The following is a 22,796-nucleotide window of genomic DNA, read 5'->3' as shown; positions in this document are numbered from 1 at the left end:
ATGTGGAACCCATTCCCCACAGGGAGGTGAATGGTGTCGAGGTATTTAAGGAGAATCTGGATAAATGCGAGGGAGAAGGGTCACCAGGGTAGATTTAGATGGGGAAAGAAACCTGGACTGGAGCTAAACATCAGTCTGGGCTGGTTGGGCTGAATGGCCTATTGCTGCACGGTGTATACTCTGTAATCGGAGTTAAGCTGATCCCAGGATTGGGAAGATGGAGCATCCCACCTCTCTGGTGAAGCAGTAACGGGCGTGGAAACAGACAGAGCTGTGTGTCCCTCTCACCTCTGTTGGAGCTGCTCTTTAGCAACCTCTCCATGTGTTTACACTGGTGCTTAGTATCCTGGTCAAGGTGCTTGTAGTAATTCTGACGCCACTGATACAGACTGTCCAGGGGGGTCTGACCCTGAGGATTAGAAACAAAACATGTGAAGCGAGACGGGTTCTCACCCTCCCGACAGCAGCTGAACGCCAGGCAGACAGGAGTTGGATTGGGATTAATTAATAACCCACTCAATCTTTAATCTAATCCGAGGTGGAATTTGGAAACAACTCCCAGATAAACCTGCCATAAAGCAGTGATCAGAGCCAGCAAGGGCAGGCAGACAAGGGTGAAGCCAGGTGAGCCTGAGAGAGTCCTCACCCAACCCACCCAAACCCTGTGGATTCATATTCATAGAATCCCTACAGTGCAGGAGGCCATTCAGCCCATCGAGTCTGTACCGACTCTCCAACAGAGCATCTAACCCAGGCCCTATCCCCGTAACCCCACATATTTACCCCACTGATCCCCCTAACCTACACATCTTTGGACTCTAAGAGGCAATTTAACATGGCCAATCCACCTCACCTGCACATCTTTACACTATGGGAGGAAACCGGAGCACTCGGAGGAAACCCACGCAGACACGGGGAGAATGTGCAGACTCCACACACACAGTGACCCGAGCCAGGAATCGAACCCGGGTCCCTGGCGCTGAGATGCAGCAGTGCTAACCACTGTGCCACCTATTAAATTTTAAACCTTTACGTTTCTAATACTTTTATCTCTGCTCATATCGATTTCCCTAATGTTGTATTTTTTTAGCCCCTAGTTGTATATTTCCGGTGTGGGACTTGTCTTCTACTGTGAAGACGGACAAAATATCTGTTCAACGCCTCTGCCATTTCCTTGTTCCCCATGAAACGTTCTCCCCTCTCTGCTTGCAAGGTTCCCACATGCACTTCAGCGACTCTCTTCCTTTTTATATATCAATAAACACCCTCAGAATCTGTTCTTATACACTGGCTAGTTTATCCTATTTTCCTTCTTCAACTTTTTACACGAAGGCGTTCTGTTTGGAGGATTCCAAAACAATCCCAATCCTTTCAGCAACATTGCAAGTTTCTTATGTTAATCTGTTACCCTGGACTTGCTGAGTGAGCCACAGAGGCTCCTCCTTGCTGAATGGTATTTATTTTGTTGCGCATTTTGAATCGGTTCTGTAAATGTTTCCAAGTGTTTATTTACCTGCGTACCTTTTCATCTAATGACCCCGTTAACCGCAGCCAATTCTTCACTCAAGGGCCCAATGTTGTACTCAGTAAAATTCAACTCCGAGCAGCCACGTAAACAATTTCTCATTTCAACAAGACTTGTTAACAGATACAGTAAAGGTACCGTTATCAGAAAAGACTTTTAAACTGCCAGTCATGAATTTGAATTATTTGAGTAAAGTAACTTGCTGACTTGTTCTGCTTGGTGCTGCACTGGCAACGCTGACTGGTTACCAGCTTGGCCCGCCAGGCTTTTCCCATGCTCAGAGTGACAGATCCTCAACACGATCCAAAATCTAGCAGCAACCCCGTCCCAGTGTTGCCAGTTTGGAGACACTCTCTCCATAAAACGCAATAGCAAACCAACATAAGGTTGAAAAAGCAACAAATCTTCACCTGACATAAGGTGCCCAGAATTGGGTGCCAACTGCACGAAGGACAACAGCCCAACGAAGGCTCCCAGCTCTTCAAGCAGACCAATGGGACCTTCTGACTGAGGTCCAGCAATGCAAGCAGGATACCAGATCCATCGCTCTTACCCTGGTATTCCTGTCCCTCGCTCCCTTACCCTGGCGTTCCTGTCCCTCGCTCCCTTACCCTGGCGTTCCTGTCCCTCGCTCCCTTACCCTGGCGTTCCTGTCCCTCGCTCCCTTCCCCTGGCGTTCCTGTCCCTCGCTCCCTTACCCTGGCGTTCCTGTCCCTCGCTCCCTTATCCTGGTATTCCTGTCCCTCGCTCCCTTACCTTGGCGTTCCGGACTGTGGCGGACGCTCCGTTCTGAATGAGCAGCTCAGCAACGTCGAAGTTTCCACAGGTCAGAGCATCGTGTAGGGGGGTGATCCCTTCACAATGAGGTCCACCAGGGTCATTCACATTCACCCGCTGATCTAGCAGCAGTCGCACGATCTCTGGGGAAGACAACAGCTGTGGTTTAAATTCCCGCAGATACAGGGCAGTGCCTGGCTCCCGTTCCCACCTCACTGACTCTCCTCGTCTCGAGTGCACTGATTCAAACATATTAACGTCAGAGCACAATGACAGCTCCTCAAACCCCTGGCTCACTCCGAGGCAGGGAAGGTCCATCATTGCCAGCTCTCGAATCCCTCTCTCCTTCCCCTCTCTTCATCTCAGCCTGGTGAGTACAGCTTCCAACTCCCCTCTCATCTGTCCCAACATCCTGTTCTGAGCGCTCTCCTCCCTCCCACACACACTCCGTAAAAATACAAATCACATTCCATTCAAGCCCGATCACCCTGTACCCAACAGAACTGCTAGAGTCCAGAGGCTATTCAGCCCATCATGTCTGTGCCAGCCCGCTGAAGGAACAGTTCCCTCAGCGCCATTTCCCCACCTTCTCTCTGTAACCCTGCTCATTCTTCATTTTCAGATAACTCTCATTCCCTCTGGAATTCCTCCATTGACCTTGCCTCCAGCACCCTCTCAGACAGACCTGAACCACTCGCTGTGTGAAAACTTTCTCCTCATGTCTCCATCGCTTCTTTCGCTAATTATTTTCAATCTGTGCCCCTCATTCTCCATCCTTTTCCGAGCAGGAACAGTTTCTCCCGATCGACTCTGTCCAAACCCCTCATGATTTTGAACATCTCTATCAAACCTCCTTTTAGCCGCCTTCTCTCCAAGGAGAACAGTCCCAACCTCTCCAATCTATCCTCACAGCTGGAGTTTCTCATCCCTGGAACCATTCTTGTAAACCTCTCCTGCTCTCTCTCCAACATCTTTCCTATAGAGTGGGGCCCAGAACCACGCACAATATTCCAGCTGAGGCTGTATCAGTGGCCTATACAGCTTCAAAATAACCTCCCTGCCCAATCCCCCTATTAATGCAGCCCAGGATACTGTATACTATCATTAGGGCATAGGCATAGAATATAAAAGTTGGCATATGATGTTGCAGCTGTACAGGACGATGGTTCGGCCACATTTGGAATACTGCGTCTAGTTCTGGTCGCCACACTACCAGAAGGACGTGGAGGCTTTGGAGAGAGTAGAGAAAATGTTTACCAAGATGTTGCCTGGTATGGAGGGTCTTAGCTATGAGGAGAGATTGGGTAAACTGGGGTTCTTCTCCCTGGAAAGACAGAGGATGAGGGACGACCTAATAGAGGTGTATAAAATTATGAAGGGCATAGATAGGGTGAACAGTGGGAAGCTTTTTCCCAGGTCGGAGGTGACGAACACAAGGGGTCACGGGTTCAAGGTGAGGGGGGCAAGGTTCAACACAGATGTCAGGGGGACGTATTTTACACAGAGGGTGGTGGGGTCTGGAATGCGCTGCCAAGCAAGGTGATTGAGGCGGACACGCTGGGATCGTTTAAGACTTATCTAGATAGCCACACGAACAGACTGGGAATAGAGGGATACAAACGGATGGTCTAGTTGGGCACATGAGCGGCGCGGGCTTGGAGGGCCGAAGGGCCTGTTCCTGTGCTGTGTTGTTCTTTATTTATTAACCACTCTCCCCACCTGTCCTGCCACCATCGATGATTATGTACACATACACCCAGCTCCCTCTGCTCCTGAACCCTTTATTTTATATTACCTCACTGTGGTTTTCCTCCCAAAATGATAGACTGCACATTTTCTACTTGAACTTCACCTGCCACCTCTCTGCCCACTCCAGCCTCGTCTCTAGTCCTTTAGTTGCACATTGTCCTCCTCAATGCTCCCAGTGTTTGTACAGCCTGGTGATCGCCCATTCCCTGTCGTGGTGTATGGTCTTTGGCTGAGGTGACCATATTGGTAACTGTGCTGACCGCGTACGTCCCGATATCCCGCGGCAATGCCAACTGCTGCTCCTGTTCCCAAACCCGGAGTTAGACTGTTGTAACTGGCCAGACTTCCCGTGGTTATCCAGGACATGGGGAATGTCCTGGAGTTCTGACACGGAACAGGACGCGCACTCGATGGGTTGGAGCAGCCCTGCCGACTCCCCCCTCCCCGAGACCCACCCCCAGCTCCCGACCCTCCCCGGGACCTGCCCCAGCTCCCGACCCTCCCCACCCCTCCCCGGGACCCGCCCCCAGCTCCCGACCCTCCCCACCCCTCCCCGAGACCCACCCCCAGCTCCCGACCCTCCCCGGGACCTGCCCCAGCTCCCGACCCGCCCCACCCCTCCCCGGAATCCGCCCCAGCTCCCGACCTTCTCCACCTCTCCCCAGGACCCGCCCCAGCTCCCGACCCTCCACCCCTCTCCCCGGGACCCGCCCCAGCTCCCGACCCTCCCCCCCCCCTCCCCAAGATCTGCCCAGCTCCCGACCCGACCCTCCCCCCCCCCCCCTCCCCAAGATCTGCCCAGCTCCCGACCCTCCACCCCCCTCCCCAAGATCCGCCCCAGCTCCCGACCCTCCTCACCGTTCCAGCTTCCTCTTGGCTTTGCAGCTATCTCACTTCAGCTGTTCTCCTTTCCCTCTCTCTGCTGTAGAGAGATTTTAAATCTCCCCTCCCTGTGCCTATCCTGTCACTGGCTGTGGTGATGAACCTTTCCCTTCACCTATCCTCTGCTACGGGACAGACTCTCCAATCGATGCTTCAGTGAAACTCTCCAGCACAGCTCACTGCCCCTCACTCTGTGTCCCACGGGGACAGACTCACCCAGGTGGCCGTGGTTGCAGGCTTCATGTAACGGTGTCCAGCCGCAGTAATCCCGGGGACTGAGGGGGTGGCCCTGATACAACAGGAAACCAATCAGCAATTAGAAACTCAAACTCACTCAAATCACAGACTCGTTGTGGTTACTGACAGCACAATTAGCGAAGGGACTGTGGAAAGACGTGGTACTTTTCACAATGCAGTGTTACAAACGGTGCGAGGCAGAGGGCACCCGAGGGATGAGGTACTGGGCCCCAGGCAGGCAGGGTGAGGGGAAAGGGAAGGGTGAGGAAGGTGTGGGCTTGAGGGAGAGGACAGGCGGGGTGAGGGAGGGCAGGCCGGCTGCCTTCAGTCGATTTGATGATCTGAGGTCACTCCTTCCTGAAAGCTGGTTGGAGCCATTTACAGCTGGAGACCCAGAGTAACGACAACGTGAACACTCAGTGTGAGGGACCAGCGCCGGTATAACTACAGCCAATACTCACTGTGAGGGACCAGCGCCGGTATAACTACAGCCAATACACAGTGTGAGGGACCAGCGCCGGTATAACTACAGCCAATACTCAGTGTGAGGGACCAGCGCCGGTATAACTACAGCCAATACTCACTGTGAGGGACCAGCGCCGGTATAACTACAGCCAATACTCACTGTGAGGGACCAGCGCCGGTATAACTACAGCCAATACTCACTGTGAGGGACCAGCGCCGGTATAACGACAGCCAATACACAGTGTGAGGGACCAGCGCCGGTATAACTACAGCCAATACACAGTGTGAGGGACCAGCGCCGGTATAACTACAGCCAATACTCACTGTGAGGGACCAGCGCCGGTATAACTACAGCCAATACTCACTGTGAGGGACCAGCACCGGTATAACTACAGCCAATACTCAGTGTGAGGGACCAGCGCCGGTATAACTACAGCCAATACTCAGTGTGAGGGACCAGCGCCGGTATAACTACAACCAATACACAGTGTGAGGGACCAGCGCCGGTATAACTACAGCCAATACACAGTGTGAGGGACCAGCGCCGGTATAACTACAGCCAATACTCAGTGAGGGACCAGCGCCGGTATAACTACAGCCAATACTCACTGTGAGGGACCAGCGCCGGTATAACTGCAGCCAATACTCACTGTGAGGGACCAGCGCCGGTATAACTACAGCCAATACTCACTGTGAGGGACCAGCGCCGGTATAACTACAGCCAATACACAGTGTGAGGGACCAGCGCCGGTATAACTACAGCCAATACACAGTGTGAGGGACCAGCGCCGGTATAACTACAACCAATACACAGTGTGAGGGACCAGCGCCGGTATAACTACAGCCAATACTCAGTGTGAGGGACCAGCGCCGGTATAACTGCAGCCAATACTCACTGTGAGGGACCAGCGCCGGTATAACTACAGCCAATACACAGTGTGAGGGACCAGCGCCGGTATAACTACAGCCAATACTCACTGTGAGGGACCAGCGCCGGTATAACTACAACCAATACTCAGTGTGAGGGACCAGCGCCGGTATAACTACAGCCAATACACAGTGTGAGGGACCAGCGCCGGTATAACTACAGCCAATACTCACTGTGAGGGACCAGCGCCGGTATAACTACAGCCAATACTCAGTGAGGGACCAGCGCCGGTATAACTACAGCCAATACTCACTGTGAGGGACCAGCGCCGGTATAACTACAGCCAATACTCACTGTGAGGGACCAGCGCCGGTATAACTACAGCCAATACACAGTGTGAGGGACCAGCGCCGGTATAACTACAGCCAATACACAGTGTGAGGGACCAGCGCCGGTATAACTACAGCCAATACACAGTGTGAGGGACCAGCGCCGGTATAACTACAGCCAATACACACTGTGAGGGACCAGCGCCGGTATAACTACAGCCAATACACAGTGTGAGGGACCAGCGCCGGTATAACTACAGCCAATACTCAGTGTGAGGGACCAGCGCCGGTATAACTGCAGCCAATACTCACTGTGAGGGACCAGCGCCGGTATAACTACAGCCAATACACAGTGTGAGGGACCAGCGCCGGTATAACTACAACCAATACTCAGTGTGAGGGACCAGCGCCGGTATAACTACAGCCAATACTCAGTGTGAGGGACCAGCGCCGGTATAACTACAACCAATACACAGTGTGAGGGACCAGCGCCGGTATAACTACAGCCAATACTCAGTGTGAGGGACCAGCGCCGGTATAACTACAACCAATACACAGTGTGAGGGACCAGCGCCGGTATAACTACAGCCAATACTCACTGTGAGGGACCAGCGCCGGTATAACTACAGCCAATACTCACTGTGAGGGACCAGCGCCGGTATAACTACAGCCAATACTCACTGTGAGGGACCAGCGCCGGTATAACTACAGCCAATACTCAGTGTGAGGGACCAGCGCCGGTATAACTACAACCAATACTCACTGTGAGGGACCAGCGCCGGTATAACTACAGCCAATACTCAGTGTGAGGGACCAGCGCCGGTATAACTACAGCCAATACTCACTGTGAGGGACCAGCGCCGGTATAACTACAGCCAATACACAGTGTGAGGGACCAGCGCCGGTATAACTACAGCCAATACTCAGTGTGAGGGACCAGCGCTGGTATAACTACAGCCAATACTCAGTGTGAGGGACCAGCGCCGGTATAACTACAGCCAATACACAGTGTGAGGGACCAGCGCCGGTATAACTACAGCCAATACACAGTGTGAGGGACCAGCGCCGGTATAACTACAACCAATACTCACTGTGAGGGACCAGCGCCGGTATAACTACAGCCAATACACAGTGTGAGGGACCAGCGCCGGTATAACTACAGCCAATACACAGTGTGAGGGACCAGCGCCGGTATAACTACAGCCAATACTCACTGTGAGGGACCAGCGCCGGTATAACTACAGCCAATACTCAGTGTGAGGGACCAGCGCCGGTATAACTACAGCCAATACTCACTGTGAGGGACCAGCGCCGGTATAACTACAGCCAATACACAGTGTGAGGGACCAGCGCCGGTATAACTACAACCAATACTCACTGTGAGGGACCAGCGCCGGTATAACTACAACCAATACTCACTGTGAGGGACCAGCGCCGGTATAACTACAGCCAATACTCACTGTGAGGGACCAGCGCCGGTATAACTACAGCCAATACACAGTGTGAGGGACCAGCGCCGGTATAACTACAGCCAATACTCACTGTGAGGGACCAGCGCCGGTATAACTACAGCCAATACAGTGTGAGGGACCAGCGCCGGTATAACTACAGCCAATACTCACTGTGAGGGACCAGCGCCGGTATAACTACAGCCAATACACAGTGTGAGGGACCAGCGCCGGTATAACTACAGCCAATACACAGTGTGAGGGACCAGCGCCGGTATAACTACAGCCAATACACAGTGTGAGGGACCAGCGCCGGTATAACTACAGCCAATACACAGTGTGAGGGACCAGCGCCGGTATAACTACAACCAATACACAGTGTGAGGGACCAGCGCCGGTATAACTACAGCCAATACACAGTGTGAGGGACCAGCGCCGGTATAACTACAGCCAACATTCAATGTGAGGGACCAGCGCCGGTATAACTACAGCCAATACTCACTGTGAGGGACCAGCGCCGGTATAACTACAACCAATACACAGTGTGAGGGACCAGCGCCGGTATAACTACAGCCAATACTCACTGTGAGGGACCAGCGCCGGTATAACTACAACCAATACACAGTGTGAGGGACCAGCGCCGGTATAACTACAGCCAATACTCAGTGTGAGGGACCAGCGCCGGTATAACTACAACCAATACTCACTGTGAGGGACCAGCGCCGGTATAACTACAGCCAATACTCAGTGTGAGGGACCAGCGCCGGTATAACTACAGCCAATACTCAGTGTGAGGGACCAGCGCCGGTATAACTACAACCAATACACAGTGTGAGGGACCAGCGCCGGTATAACTACAGCCAATACACAGTGTGAGGGACCAGCGCCGGTATAACTACAACCAATACACAGTGTGAGGGACCAGCGCCGGTATAACTACAGCCAATACACAGTGTGAGGGACCAGCGCCGGTATAACTACAGCCAATACTCAGTGTGAGGGACCAGCGCCGGTATAACTACAGCCAATACACAGTGTGAGGGACCAGCGCCGGTATAACTACAGCCAATACACAGTGTGAGGGACCAGCGCCGGTATAACTACAACCAATACACAGTGTGAGGGACCAGCGCCGGTATAACTACAGCCAATACTCAGTGTGAGGGACCAGCGCCGGTATAACTACAGCCAATACTCACTGTGAGGGACCAGCGCCGGTATAACTACAGCCAATACACAGTGTGAGGGACCAGCGCCGGTATAACTACAGCCAATACTCACTGTGAGGGACCAGCGCCGGTATAACTACAGCCAATACACAGTGTGAGGGACCAGCGCCGGTATAACTACAGTCGAGCACAGAGAACAGAGAATCCAATCAGCATGTCCTCCCCACCATCAGGAGTTGAGTTCTTTACCTTCTCCACCAGACACTGGACGTGTTTGAGATTGCCCTCGATGCACGCTCGGTGTAACACCGTCTCCCCCTTCTCATTTCTGCGGTTCCACTGTGTACACACAAGCAGTAATATACCCATCAGGACAGTCACACCACAGCAGCGCACGCGTAGCCCATCACACACACACACTGGGCTGTTAGAAACACACACCTCCTCAATCTCAAACATCACACAGCAATGATAATCCAATACGATTACGAACAGCCATGATCAAAGCGAATGGCACAGCAGGCTCGATGGGCCAAATGGCCTACACCTGCTTCTATTTCCTATGTTTCCAGAGAGATGATACACTGAGAAAAAGATACAAAAGGGTGCAGAGGGGCATGGTTTTCACACAGAGGGTGGTGAGGGTCTGGAATGAGCTGCCAGAGGTAATACAACTTAACATAAGAACAACATAGAACTTGGAACAGTACAGCACAGAACAGGCCCTTCGGCCCACGATGTTGTGCCGAACCTTTTCCGAACCAAGATCAAGCTATCCCACTCCCTATCATCCTGGTGTGCTCCATGTGCCTATCCAATAACCGCTTGAAAGTTCCTAAAGTGTCCGACTCCACGATCACAGCAGGCAGTCCATTCCACACCCCAACCACCCTCTGAGTAAAGAACCTACCTCGGACATCCCTCCTATATCTCCCACCATGAACCCTATAGTTATGCCCCCTCGTAACAGCTACATTCACCCGAGGAAATAGTCTCTGAACGATTGGTCTGGTTGGACCAAGGAGCGGCACAGGCTTGGAGGGCCGAAGGGCCTGTTTCCTGTGCTGTACTGTTCTTTGTTCACTCTATCTATCCCCCTCATCATCTTATAAACCTCTATTAAGTCGCCTCTCAACCTCCTCCGCTCCAGAGAGAATAGCCCTAGTTCCCTCAGCCTTTCCTCATTAGACCTACCAGGCAGCATCCTGGTAAATCTCCTCTGCACTCTTTCCAGCGCTTCCACATCCTTCTTATAGTGAGGTAACCAGAACTGCACACAATATTCCAAATGTGGTCTCACCAAGGTCCTGTACAGTTGCAGCATAACCCCACGGCTCTTAAACTCAAACCCCCTGTTAATAAACGCTAATAAGTTTAACAACACCAGGTTAAAGTCCAACAGGCTTATTTGGTAGCAAAAGCCACACAAGCTTTCGGAGCTCTAAGCCCCTTCTTCAGGTGAGTGGGAATTCTGTTCACAAACAGAGCTTATAAAGACACAGACTCAATTTACATGAATAATGGTTGGAATGCGAATACTGACAACGAATCAAGTCTTTAAGAAACAGAACAATGTGAGTGGAGAGAGCATCAAGACAGGCTAGAAAGATGTGTATTGTCTCCAGACAAGACAGCCAGTGAAACTCTGCAGGTCCACGCAACTGTGGGAGTTACAAATAGTGTGACATGAACCCAATATCCCGGTTGAGGCCGTCCTCGTGTGTGCGGAACTTGGCGATCAGTTTCTGCTCAGCGACTCTGCGCTGTCGTGTGTTGCGAAGGCCGCCTTGGAGAACGCTTACCCGAATATCAGAGGCCGAATGCCCGTGACCGCTGAAGTGCTCCCCAGCAGGAAGAGAACAGTCTTGCCTGGTGATTGTCGAGCGGTGTTCATTCATCCGTTGTCGCAGCGTCTGCATAGCGTCTATGCAGACGCTGCGACAACGGATGAATGAACACCGCTCGACAATCACCAGGCAAGACTGTTCTCTTCCTGTTGGGGAGCACTTCAGCGGTCACGGGCATTCGGCCTCTGATATTCGGGTAAGCGTTCTCCAAGGCAGCCTTCACAACACATGACTGCGCAGAGTCGCTGAGCAGAAACTGATAGCCAAGTTCCGCACACACGAGGACGGCCTCAACCGGGATATTGGGTTCATGTCACACTATTTGTAACTCCCACAGTTGCGTGGACCTGCAGAGTTTCACTGGCTGTCTTGTCTGGAGACAATACACATCTTTTTAGCCTGTCTTGATGCTCTCTCCACTCACATTGTTCTGTTTCTTAAAGACTTGATTAGTTGTAAGTATTCGCATTCCAACCATTATTCATGTAAATTGAGTCTGTGTCTTTATAAGCTCTGTTTGTGAACAGAATTCCCACTCACCTGAAGAAGGGGCTTAGAGCTCCGAAAGCTTGTGTGGCTTTTGCTACCAAATAAGCCTGTTGGACTTTAACCTGGTGTTGTTAAACTTCTTACTGTGTTTACCCCAGTCCAACGCCGGCATCTCCACATCATGAATAAACGCTAACACACTATAGGCCTTCTTCACGGCTCTATCCACTTGAGTGGCAACCTTCAGAGATCTGTGGATATGAACCCCAAGATCTCTCTGTTCCTCCACATTCTTCAGAACCTTACCTTTGACCCTGTAATTCACATTTAAATTAGTCCTACCAAAATGAATCACCTCACACCTATCAGGGTTAAATGCCATCTGCATTTTACGGCCCAGCTCTGCATCCTATCAATGTCTCTTTGCAGCCTACAACAGCCCTCCACCTCATCCACTACTCCACCAATCTTGGTGTCATCAGCAAACTTACTGACTCACCCTTCAGCCCCCTCCTCCAAGTCATTGATAAAAATCACAAAAAGCAGAGGACCCAGCACTGATCCCTGTGGCACTCCGCTGGTAACTGGTCTCCAGTCTGAAAACATTCCATCCACCACCACCCTCTGTCTTCTATGAGATACAGTAAGAGGTTTAACAACACCAGGTTAAAGTCCAACAGGTTTATTTGGTAGCAAAAGCCACACTCGCTTTCGGAGCCTTAAGCTCCTTCCTCAGGTGAGTGGGAATTCTGTTCACAAACAGGGCATATAAAGACACAAACTCAATATACAGAATAATGGTTGGAATGCGAATACTTACAGCTAATCAAGTCTTAAAGGTACAAACAATGTGAGTGGAGAGAGCATTAAGACAGGTTAAAGAGAAGTGTATTGTCTCCAGACAAGACAGCCAGTGAAACTCTGCCAGTCCAGGCAGGCTGTGCGGGTTACAGATAATGTGACATGAACCCAATATCCCGGTTGAGGCCGTCCTCATGTGTGCGGAACTTGGCTATCAGTTTCTGCTCAGCGACTCTGCGCAGTCATGTGTTGTGAAGGCCGCCTTGGAGAACGCTTACCCGAAGATCAGAGGCCGAATGCCCGTGACTGCTGAAGTGCTCCCCAACAGGAAGAGAACAGTCTTGCCTGGTGATTGTCAAGCGGTGTTCATTCATCTGCTGTCGTAGCGTCTGCATGGTTTCCCCAATGTACCATGCCTCGGGACATCCTTTCCTGCAGCGTATCAGGTAGACAACGTTGGCTGAGTTGCAAGAGTATGTACCGTGTACCTGGTAGATGGTGTTCTCACGTGAGATGATGGCATCTGTGTCGATGATCCGGCACGTCATGCAGAGGTTGCTGTGGCAGGGTTGTGTGGTGTCGTGGTCACTGTTCTCCTGAAGGCTGGGTAGTTTGCTGCGGACAATGGTCTGTTTGAGGTTGTGCGGTTGTTTGAAGGCAAGAAGTGGGGGTGTGGGGATGGCATTGGCGAGATGTTCGTCTTCATCAATGACATGTTGAAGGCTCCGGAGATGCCGTAGCTTCTCCGCTCCGGGGAAGTACTGGACGACGAAGGGTATTCTGTCCACCGTGTCCCGTGTTTGTCTTCTGAGGAGGTCGGTGCGGTTTTTCGCTGTGGCGCGTCGGAACTGTCGATTGATGAGTCAAGCGCCATATCCTGTTCTTATGAGGGCATCTTTCAGCGTCTGGAGGTGTCTGTTGCGATCCTCCTCACCCGAGCAGATCCTGTGTATACGGAGGGCTTGTCCGTAGGGGATGGCTTCTTTAACGTGTTTAGGGTGGAAGCTGGAGAAGTGGAGCATCGTGAGGTTATCCGTGGGCTTGCGGTACAGTGAGGTGCTGGGGTGACCGTCCTTAATGGAGATGCGTGTGTCCAAGAATGCAACCGATTCCGGAGAGTAGTCCATGGTGAGCCGGATGGTGGGATGGAACTTGTTGATGTCATCATATCGTTGTTTCAGTGACTGTTCACCATGAGTCCAAAGGAAGAAAATGTCATCGATGTGTCTAGTGTATAGCATCGGTTGAAGGTCCTGTGCGGTGAAGAAGTCTTGTTCGAACCTGTGCATGAAGATGTTGGCATATTGAGGTGCGAATTTCATCCCCATGGCTGTTCCGTGTGTCTGGATGAAGAACTGGTTGTTGAAGGTGAAGATATTGTGGTCCAGGATGAAGTGGATGAGTTGTAAAATTGCATCTGGAAACTGGCAGTTGTCGGCGCTGAGCACTGAGGCCGTTGCAGCAATTCCATCGTCATGGGGGATGCTGGTATAGAGTGCCGAGACATCCATTGTGACGAGGAGTGCTCCTGGTTCAACTGCTCCATGTGTACCGAGTTTCTGTAGGAAGTCCATAGTGTCGCGACAAAAGCTGGGGGTTCTTTGTACAATGGGTTTCAAGATGCCCTCGACATAGCCGGAGAGGTTCTCGCACAGGGTCCCATTGCCCGATACGATGGGACGGCCGGGTGTGTTTGCCTTGTGTATCTTCAGGAGGCAGTAGAGATCTCCAACGCAGGGAGTACGTGGGATGAGAGCACGGAGGGTGCTCTGAAGGTCCGGATCAAAGGTCTTGATCAGAGTGTTGAGTTGATGGGTGTGTTCTTTGGTCGGATCTGTGGGTAACTGTCTGTAGTGTTCCTCGTTGTTGAGTTGTCGGTACACTTCTTTGCAGTAATCCGTTCTGTTCAGTATGACGATGGCCCCTCCTTTGTCTGCTGGTTTGATGACAATGTTGCGGTTGGTCTTGAGAGCGTGGATGGCGTTACGTTGTGCTTGGGTGATGTTCGGGGCTGTCTTTTGAGTGCGGCTGATGAATTTGGTGTTGACGCACCTCCTGACGGCTTGGGCATACATGTCAAGTCGAGGGCAGCGGCCTTCCGGAGGAGTCCAATTCGACTCTTTCCTCTTCAGTTGCTGCACTGCGGATCTCTCTGTCGGCTGTTCCGGTTCATTGGCTGTCTCATTGTGTTCGCTGTTGGCCTCTTGGGTGACCTCTCTTCTATAAGATAGCCAGTTACTTATCCAATCGGCCAAGTTTCCCTCTATCCCACACCTCCTTACTTTCTTCATGAGGCGACCATGAAGGACCTTATCAAACGCCTTACTAAAATCCATGTATATGACATCAACTGCCCTACCTTCATCGACACACTTAGTTACCTCCTCAAAAAATTCAATCACGTTTGTGAGGCAAGACTTACCCTTCACGAGTCCGTGTTGACTATCCCGGATTAAGCTGCATCTTTCTAACTGGTCGTAAATCCTATCCGTCAGGAGAAAGTGAGGGGGCATGGGATCCAAGGGGACATTGCTTTGTGGATCCTGACCTGGCTTGCCCACAGAAGGCAAAGAGTGGTTACAGATGGGTCATATTCTGAATGGAGGTCGGTCACCAGTAGTGACCCGTTAGAAAAAAATCTCAATTACAAGGGAGGAAGTGTTAGGTTTTTTAGGAAACATTAAGACAGACAAATCCCCAGGGCCAGATGGCATCTATCCTAGACTCCTCAGGGAGGCAAGAGGTGAAATTGCTGGGCCTCTAACAGAAATCTTTGTCTCTTCACTGGACACAGGTGAGGTCCCAGAGGATTGGAGGATAGCAAATGTGGTCCCGTTATTTAAGAAGGGTAGCAAGGATACCCGGGTAATTAGAGGCCGGAGAGCTTGACGTCCATGGTAGGGAAATTTTTGGAGAAGATTCTTAAAGATAGGATATATGCGCATTTAGAACTGAATAATCTCATTCGCGATAGACAGCATGATTTTGTACGAGGGAGGTCATGCCTCACAAATTTGGTTGAGTTTTTTGAGGAGGTGACAAAAACGATTGACGAGGGAAGGGCCGTGGATGTCATCTATATGGATTTTAGTAAAGCGTTTGACAAGGTCCCTCATGGCAGGTTGGTGCAAAAGGTTAAATCTCACAGGATCAAAGGTGAGCTAGCTAGATGGGTGGAGAACTGGCTTTGCCATAGAAGACAGAGGGTAACAGTGGAGGGGTCTTTTTCTGGTTGGAGGTCTGTGACTAGTGGTGTTCCGCAGGGCCTTTGACAAGATCCCTCATGGGAGGTTAGTTAGGAAGGTTCAGTCGCTAGGTATACATGGGGAGGTAGTAAATTGGATAAGACACTGGCTCAATGGAAGAAGCCAGAGAGTGGTTGTGGAGGATTGCTTCTCTGAGTGGAGGCCTGTGACTAGTGGTGTGCCGCAGGGATCGGTGTTGGGTCCATTGTTGTTTGTCATCTATATCAATGATCTGGATGATAATGTGGTAAATTGGATCAGCAAGTTTGCTGATGATACAAAGATTGAAGGTGTAGTGGACAGTGAGGAAGGTTTTCAAAGCTTGCAGAGGGATTTGGACCAACTAGAAAAATGGGCTGAAAAATGGCAAATGGAATTTAACGCAGACAAGTGTGAGATATTGCACTTTGGAAGGACAAACCAAAGAAGAACGTACAGGGTAAATGGTAGGACTCTGAAGAGTGCAGTTGAACAGAGGGATCTGGGAATACAGGTACAGAATTCCCTAAAAGTGACGTCACAGGTGGATAGGGTGGTAAAGAGTGCCTTTGGTACATTGGCCTTTATAAATCGGAGTATTGAGTATAAAAGTTGGAGTGTTATGGTAAGGTTATATAAGGCATTGGTGAGGCCGAATTTGGAGTATTGTGTACAGTTTTGGTCACCGAGTTACAGGAAGGATGTAAATAAGATTGAAAGAGTGCAGAGAAGGTTCACAAGGATGTTGCCGGGACTTGAGAAGCTGAGTTACAGAGAGAGATTGAATAGGTTGGGACTTTATTCCCTGGAGCGTAGAAGATTGAGGGGAGATTTGATAGAGGTGTATAAGATTTTGATGGGTATAGATAGAGTGAATGCAAGCAGGCTTTTTCCGCTGAGGCTAGGGGAGAAAAAAACCAGAGGGCATGGGTTAAGGGTGAAAGGAGAAAAGTTTAAAGGGAATATTAGAGGGGGCTTCTTCACGCAGAGAGTGGTGGGAGTGTGGAATGAGCTGCCGGATAAAGTGGTAAATGCGGGGTCACTTTTAACATTTAAGAAAAACTTGGACGGGTTCATGGATGAGAGGGATGTGGAGGGATATGGTCCAAGTGCAGGTCAGTGGGACTAGGCATAAAATGGTTCGGCACAGACAAGAAGGGCCAAAAGGCCTGTTTCTGAGCTGTAATTTTCTATGGTTCTATGGCTCTGTACTGGGACCTCTGCTGTTTGTGATATATATAAATGATTTGGAGGAAGATGTAGCTGGTGTGATCAGTAAGTTTGCGGACGACACGAAGATTGCTGGAGTGGCGGATAGTGATGAACATTGTCAGAGAATACAGCAGGATATAGATAGGCTGGAACATTGGGTGGAGAAATGGCAGATGGAATTTAATCCAGATAAATGTGAAGTGATGCATTTCGGTAGATCTAATGTAAGGGGGAGCTATACAATAAATGGCAGAACCATCAGGAGTATAGACACACAGAGGGACCTGGGTGTACACGTCCACAGATCCTTAAAGGTGGCAGCACAGGTGGAGAGGGTGGTCAAGAAGGCACATGGCCTGCTTGCCTTTATTGGACGGGGCATAGAATATAAAAGTTGGCATATGATGTTGCAGCTGCATAGAACGTCGGTTAGGCCACATTTGGAGTACTGCGTCCAGTTCTGATCGCCACACTACTTGGAGGGCCGAAGAGCCTGTTCCTGTGCTGTATTGTTCTTTGTTCTCTTTGAGTGCCCCAGGGATCTGTTCTGGGACCCTTACTCTGTGATTTTTATAAATGACCTGGATGAGGAAGTGGAGGGATGGGTTGGTAAGTTTGCTGATGACACAAAGGTTGGAGGTGTTGTGGATAGTGTGGAGGGATGTCAGAAGTTGCAGCGAGACATTGATAGGATGCAAGACTGGGCAGAGAAGTGGCAGATGGAGTTTAACCCAGATAAGTGTGAGGAGGTTCATTTTGGCAGATCAAATAGGATGGCGGAATATAATATTAATGGTAGGACTCTTGGCAGAGTGGAAGATCAGAAGGATCTTGGGGTCCGAGTTCATAGGACGCTCAAAGCAGCTGTGCAGGTTGAGGCTGTGGTTAAGAAGGCGTATGGTGTACCGGCCTTCATCAATCGAGGAATTGAGTTTCGGAGCCGTGAGATAATGTTGCAGCTATATAAGACCCTGGTCAGACCACACTTGGAGTACTGTGCTCAGTTCTGGTCGCCTCATTGCAGGAAGGATGTGGAAGCCATAGAAAGGGTGCAGAGGAGATTTACAAGGATGTTGCCTGGGTTGGGGAGCATGCCTTATGAGGATAGGTTGAGTGAGCTCGGCCTTTTCTCCTTGGAGAGACGAAGGATGAGGGGTGACCTGATAGAGGTGTATAAGATGTTGAGAGGTATTGATCGAGTGGATAGTCAGAGGCTTTTTCCCAGGGCTGAAATGGTTGCCACAAGAGGACACAGGTTTAAGGTGCTGGGGAGTAGGTACAGAGGGAATGTCAGGGGTACGTTTTTCACTCAGAGCGTGGTGGGCACGTGGAATGGGCTGCCAGCAATGGTGGTGGAGGCGGATTCGATAGGGTCTTTTAAGAGACTTTTAGATAAGTACATGGAACTTCGTAAGATAGAGTGTTATAGGTAAGCCTAGTAATCACTAAGGTCGGGACATGTGCGGCACAACTTTGTGGGCTGAAAGGCCTGTATTGTGCTGTCGTTTTTCTATGTTTCTAGGACCTTTTCCGACCACCGAAGTAAGACTAACCGGCCTATAATTACCAGGGTCATTCCTATTTCCTTTCTTGAACAGAGGAACAACATTCGCCACTCTCCAGTCCTCTGGCACTATCCCCGTGGACAGTGAGGACCCAAAGATCAAAGCCAATGGCTCTGCAATCTCATCCCTTGCCTCCCAAAGAATCCTAGGATATATCTCATCTGGCCCAGGGGACTTATCGACCTTCAGGTTTTTCAAAATTGCTAATACATCTTCCCTCAGAACATCTGCCTCCTCTAGCCTATCAGCCTGTATCACACACTCATCCTCAAAAACATGGCCCCTCTCCTTGGTGAACACTGAAGAAAAGTATTCATTCATCGCCTCTCCTATCTCTTCTGACTCCATGCACAAGTTCCCACTACTAGGAGCAGGAGTAGGCCATCTGGCCCCTCGAGCCTGCTCCACCATTCAATAAGATCATGGCTGATCTTTTCGTGGACTCAGCTCCACTTACCCGCCCGCTCACCATAACCCTTAATTCCTTTCCTGTTCAAAAATGTATCTATCCTTGCCTTGAAAACATCCAATGAGGTAGCCTCAACTGCTTCACTGGGCAGGGAATTCCACAGATTCACAACCCTTTGTGTGAAGAAGTTCCTCCTTAACTCAGTCCTAAATCTGCTTCCCCTTATTTTGAGGCTATGCCCCTTCTAGTTTCACCCACCAGTGGAAACAACTTCCCTGCTTCTATCTTATCTATTCCCTTCATAATCTTATATGCTTCTATAAGATCTCCCCTCATTCTTCTGAATTCCAAGTCTCTCCTCATAAGCCAACCCCCTCAACTCCGGAATCAACCTAGTGAATCTCCTCTGCACCCCCTCCAGTGCCAGTATATCCCTTCTCAAGTAAGGAGACCAAAACTGTACACAGTACTCCAGGTGTGGCCTCACCAGCACCTTATACAGCTGCAACATAACCTCGCTGTTTTTAAACTCCATCCCTGTCGTGGAGGCAGAAAACAGCACTCACTATCCTGATTGGAAATATATCGGGAAATGCAGGGAGATTTCGTCCTGTGAATCTTAGAAAACAGTTGTTGAGTCTGTTGATAATGGCGATGGATAGATTTTTGGAGGCTAAGGGAATGTGGCGGGAACGTGGAGCAGGTGGAGAATGCTCGGAGCAGCGAATGGCCTGCTCCTGGCCCGGTTATAGTTACAGGACCAAAAGAGAAAATGCTGGAAAATCTCAGCAGGTCTGGCAGCATCTGTAAGGAGAGAAAAGAGCTGGCGTTTCGAGTCCAAATGACCCTTTGTCAAAGTTCTTTTCTCTCCTTACAGATGCTGCCAGACCCGCTGAGATTTTCCAGCATTTTCTCTTTTGGTTTCAGATTCCAGCATCTGCAGTAATTTGCTTTTATATAGTTTAGGGCCTCCAATAGGAAGTGTACAGAGGGCAGTGACACAGTGACTCACCCGGTTCATCTTCCTCCGCCCAGGGAGTGACTTCTCATAACCTTCCACCTCATCATCATCTAAAAACACAAAGCGACAGTTAGGACATTAACTCAGCCTAAGGAACACCACTCGATAAAGCGAGGCTGGCGAGCTAAATACAGCACATGCTGTGGGAAATGAGGAAACTTTAAACTGCGTCAGGACAAGAATCATAAACCTCACCATCGCCGGCTCTTAGTGAAGGAAACAGAGGCTGGGGAGAGGAGAAGACAATGAGTGTTACTCCTGATTCCACCCTCCGGACAGCCTTCCCAGCACTGGATACATACCCAGCTCCACTGGGCCGCGCCCGCGCCTCCACTGGGTCACACCCGCGCCCCCGACTCCACTGGGTCACACCCGTGCCCCCGACTCCACTGGGTCACACCCGTGCCCCCGACTCCACTGGGTCACACCCGCGCCCCCGCCTCCATTGGGTCACACACACGTGCCCGACTCCACTGGATTATACACACACAGTGCCCGACTCCACTGGATTATACACACACAGTGCCCGACTCCACTGGATTACACACACACAGTGCCCGACTCCACTGGATTATACACACAGTACCCGACTCCACTGGATTATACACACAGTGCCCGACTCCACTGGATTATACACACAGTGCCCGACTCCACTGGATTATACACACTGCCCCGACTCCACTGGATTATACACACTGCCCCGACTCCACTGGATTATACACACTGCCCCGACTCCACTGGATTATACACACTGCCCCGACTCCACTGGATTATACACACTGCCCCGACTCCACTGGATTATACACACTGCCCCGACTCCACTGGATTATACACACTGCCCCGACTCCACTGGATTATACACACAGTACCCGACTCCACTGGATTATACACACTGCCCCGACTCCACTGGATTATACACATGTCCCCGACTCCACTGGATTATACACACTGCCCCGACTCCACTGGATTATACACACTGCCCCGACTCCACTGGATTATACACATGTCCCCGACTCCACTGGATTATACACACTGCCCCGACTCCACTGGATTATACACACTGCCCCGACTCCACTGGATTATACACACTGCCCCGACTCCACTGGATTATACACACTGCCCAGACTCCACTGGATTATACACACAGCCCCGACTCCACTGGATTATACACAGTGCCCGACTCCACTGGATTATACACACAGCCCCGACTCCACTGGATTATACACACAGCCCCGACTCCACTGGATTATACACACAGCCCCGACTCCACTGGATTATACACAGTGCCCGACTCCACTGGATTATACACACAGCCCCGACTCCACTGGATTATACACACAGCCCCGACTCCACTGGATTATACACACAGCCCCGACTCCACTGGATTATACACATGTCCCCGACTCCACTGGATTATACACACTGCCCCGACTCCACTGGATTATACACACTGCCCCGACTCCACTGGATTATACACAGTGCCCGACTCCACTGGATTATACACAGTGCCCGACTCCACTGGATTATACACACTGCCCCGACTCCACTGGATTATACACATGTCCCCGACTCCACTGGATTATACACACTGCCCCGACTCCACTGGATTATACACACTGCCCCGACTCCACTGGATTATACACACTGCCCCGACTCCACTGGATTATACACACAGTGCCCGACTCCACTGGATTATACACACTGCCCCGACTCCACTGGATTATACACACTGCCCCGACTCCACTGGATTATACACACTGCCCCGACTCCACTGGATTATACACACTGCCCCGACTCCACTGGATTATACACAGTGCCCGACTCCACTGGATTATACACAGTGCCCGACTCCACTGGATTATACACAGTGCCCGACTCCATAGATAACTATATTCTAGACTCACTCCTTGGCCCTCTGTATCATAAAGCGCACACAGTTACTGTAGAAAATATAATCTGCACAGACATGTCTCCAATAAGAATCATACTCTATACACAGAGACCCTCCGTCAGGATCCTACTCTGTTACACACCCGATCACTGGAGATAGAATCTACATAAACCTCTCTCTGTTTCATGCCTCCTGCGATACGTACCACTCTCAGAGAGCTCCAGCTCACTATCTTCCACAGCTTCACTGTTTTCCAGCTCTTCAGTCTCACTCTCGTCCCCGCTCTCGCTGCCCACCGTCTCGGAGAGCTCCTCAAGCTGGCCCAGGGTGACATTGACCTCAGGACAATCCATCTTCTGTTGCACGGAGTGAAGCAGCTTCATCGCTCGGAGCTGCAGGAAGGAAATTATAGAGTCAGAATCATACAATGCAGAAAAGGCCCTTCGGCCCATCGAGTCTGCACCGACAAGATCTGCCACTAAAGGCGCTAATCCCATTTTCCTGCACTTCTCCCATATCCTGGAATGTTTTGATATTTCAAGTGCTCATCCAAATATTTTGTAAAGGCTGTAAGGTTTCCGGTCTCCACTTCCCAGACAGTGCACTCCAGATTCCCATCACTGAGTGTTTTCTCAAATCCCCTCTGAATCTTCTGCCCCTCACCCTAAAACCATGCCTCCTCCTGACTGACCCCTTAACCAAGGGGAAGGGCTTTTTTGATTCGATTTATTGTCAGATGTATTAACATACAGTGAAAAGTATTGTTTCTTGCGAGCTATACAGACAAAGCATACCATTCATAGAGTACACAGGGGGGAAGGAAAGGAGAGGGTGCAGAATGTTGTGTTACAGTCACAGCTAGGTCGTAGAGAAAGATCAGCTTATTAG

General features: G+C 50.5%; 1 protein-coding gene across 2 annotated transcripts in view; it reads right to left on the bottom strand.

Annotated features, from left to right (window-relative positions):
- Positions 1 to 22,796, bottom strand: part of tonsl (tonsoku-like, DNA repair protein) — a 97,950-nt gene that overhangs the window by 25,040 nt on the left and 50,114 nt on the right. For both annotated transcript variants that reach the window (XM_078204026.1, XM_078204025.1), the window contains 6 exons: positions 22,114 to 22,300; positions 20,009 to 20,067; positions 9,699 to 9,788; positions 5,150 to 5,222; positions 2,282 to 2,445; positions 289 to 409 (listed from right to left, as the gene is read on the bottom strand). In XM_078204026.1, coding sequence (XP_078060152.1) covers positions 289 to 409; positions 2,282 to 2,445; positions 5,150 to 5,222; positions 9,699 to 9,788; positions 20,009 to 20,067; positions 22,114 to 22,300 — 694 coding nt within the window. The remainder of the gene's footprint in view (positions 1 to 288; positions 410 to 2,281; positions 2,446 to 5,149; positions 5,223 to 9,698; positions 9,789 to 20,008; positions 20,068 to 22,113; positions 22,301 to 22,796) is intronic.

This window comes from Mustelus asterias, unplaced genomic scaffold (assembly GCF_964213995.1).
Source record: "Mustelus asterias unplaced genomic scaffold, sMusAst1.hap1.1 HAP1_SCAFFOLD_253, whole genome shotgun sequence".
Lineage (NCBI taxonomy): Eukaryota > Metazoa > Chordata > Chondrichthyes > Carcharhiniformes > Triakidae > Mustelus > Mustelus asterias.
This window is presented reverse-complemented; position numbering and strand designations above follow the sequence as displayed.